The following is an 874-nucleotide window of genomic DNA, read 5'->3' as shown; positions in this document are numbered from 1 at the left end:
TTAGCGGCAGTGATGGATGTTCGACAGAGCTAGCTAGCTAGAGCTAACCGACAGAGCTAGCTAGCTAGAGCTAACCGACAGAGCTAGCTAGCTAGAGCTAACCGACAGAGCTAGCTAGCTAGAGCTAACCGACAGAGCTAGCTAGCTAGAGCTAACCGACAGAGCTAGCTAGCTAGAGCTAACCGACAGAGCTAGCTAGCTAGAGCTAACCGACAGAGCTAGCTAGCTAGAGCTAACCGACAGAGCTAGCTAGCTAGAGCTAACCGACAGAGCTAACTAGCTAGAGCTAACTGACAGAGCTAGCTAGCTAGAGCTAACTGACAGAGCTAGCACTTGTTGTTGTTGGTCTGTTTTCAGACTCCGTGTGAAATAAACATGGCGCTCTGTTGTGTGTGTGTGTGTCTGTTGTGTGTCTGTTGTGTGTCTGTTCTGTGTGTGTTTGTGTCTGTTGTGTGTTTGTTGTGTGTGTCTGTTGTGTCTCTGTGTCTGTTGTGTGTCTGTTGTGTGTGTGTCTGTTGTGTGTGTGTCTGTTGTGTGTCTCTGTCTGTCTGTGTCTGTTGTGTGTGTGTGTCTGTTGTGTTGTGTGTCTGTCTGTTGTGTGTGTGTCTGTTGTGTGTGTGTCTGTTGTGTGTCTCTGTCTGTCTGTGTCTGTTGTGTTGTGTGTCTGTCTGTTGTGTGTGTATCTGTGTGTGTCTGTTGTGTGTCTGTGTGCATCAGTGTGTTGCAGCGCTGTGATCTGGATCTGCTGGACCCCCACGGAGACTCGGAGCAGCCGGACTCTGCTGAAGCAGCCAGGATGGTCGTCTACCTCACGGTCAGGAGTGACGTCAGGCCACCGCCACCTTTACATCTGTGGAAACTTGATTTCATTTAT

The 874-nt window shown here is 49.5% G+C and overlaps 1 protein-coding gene across 1 annotated transcript in view; it reads left to right on the top strand.

Moving 5' to 3' along the window:
• Window positions 1-874, top strand: part of LOC111646346 (uncharacterized) — a 6,843-nt gene that overhangs the window by 2,916 nt on the left and 3,053 nt on the right. The window contains exon 4 of the mRNA XM_087170945.1: window positions 728-814. Within this exon, the coding sequence (XP_087027071.1) occupies window positions 728-814 (87 nt within the window). The remainder of the gene's footprint in view (window positions 1-727; window positions 815-874) is intronic.

This window comes from Seriola lalandi, unplaced genomic scaffold (genome assembly GCF_002814215.2).
Source record: "Seriola lalandi dorsalis isolate HSWRI2012SDOR001 ecotype SW California unplaced genomic scaffold, Sedor1 jcf7180002054969, whole genome shotgun sequence".
NCBI classification, from domain to species: Eukaryota; Metazoa; Chordata; class Actinopteri; order Carangiformes; family Carangidae; genus Seriola; species Seriola lalandi.
This window is presented reverse-complemented; position numbering and strand designations above follow the sequence as displayed.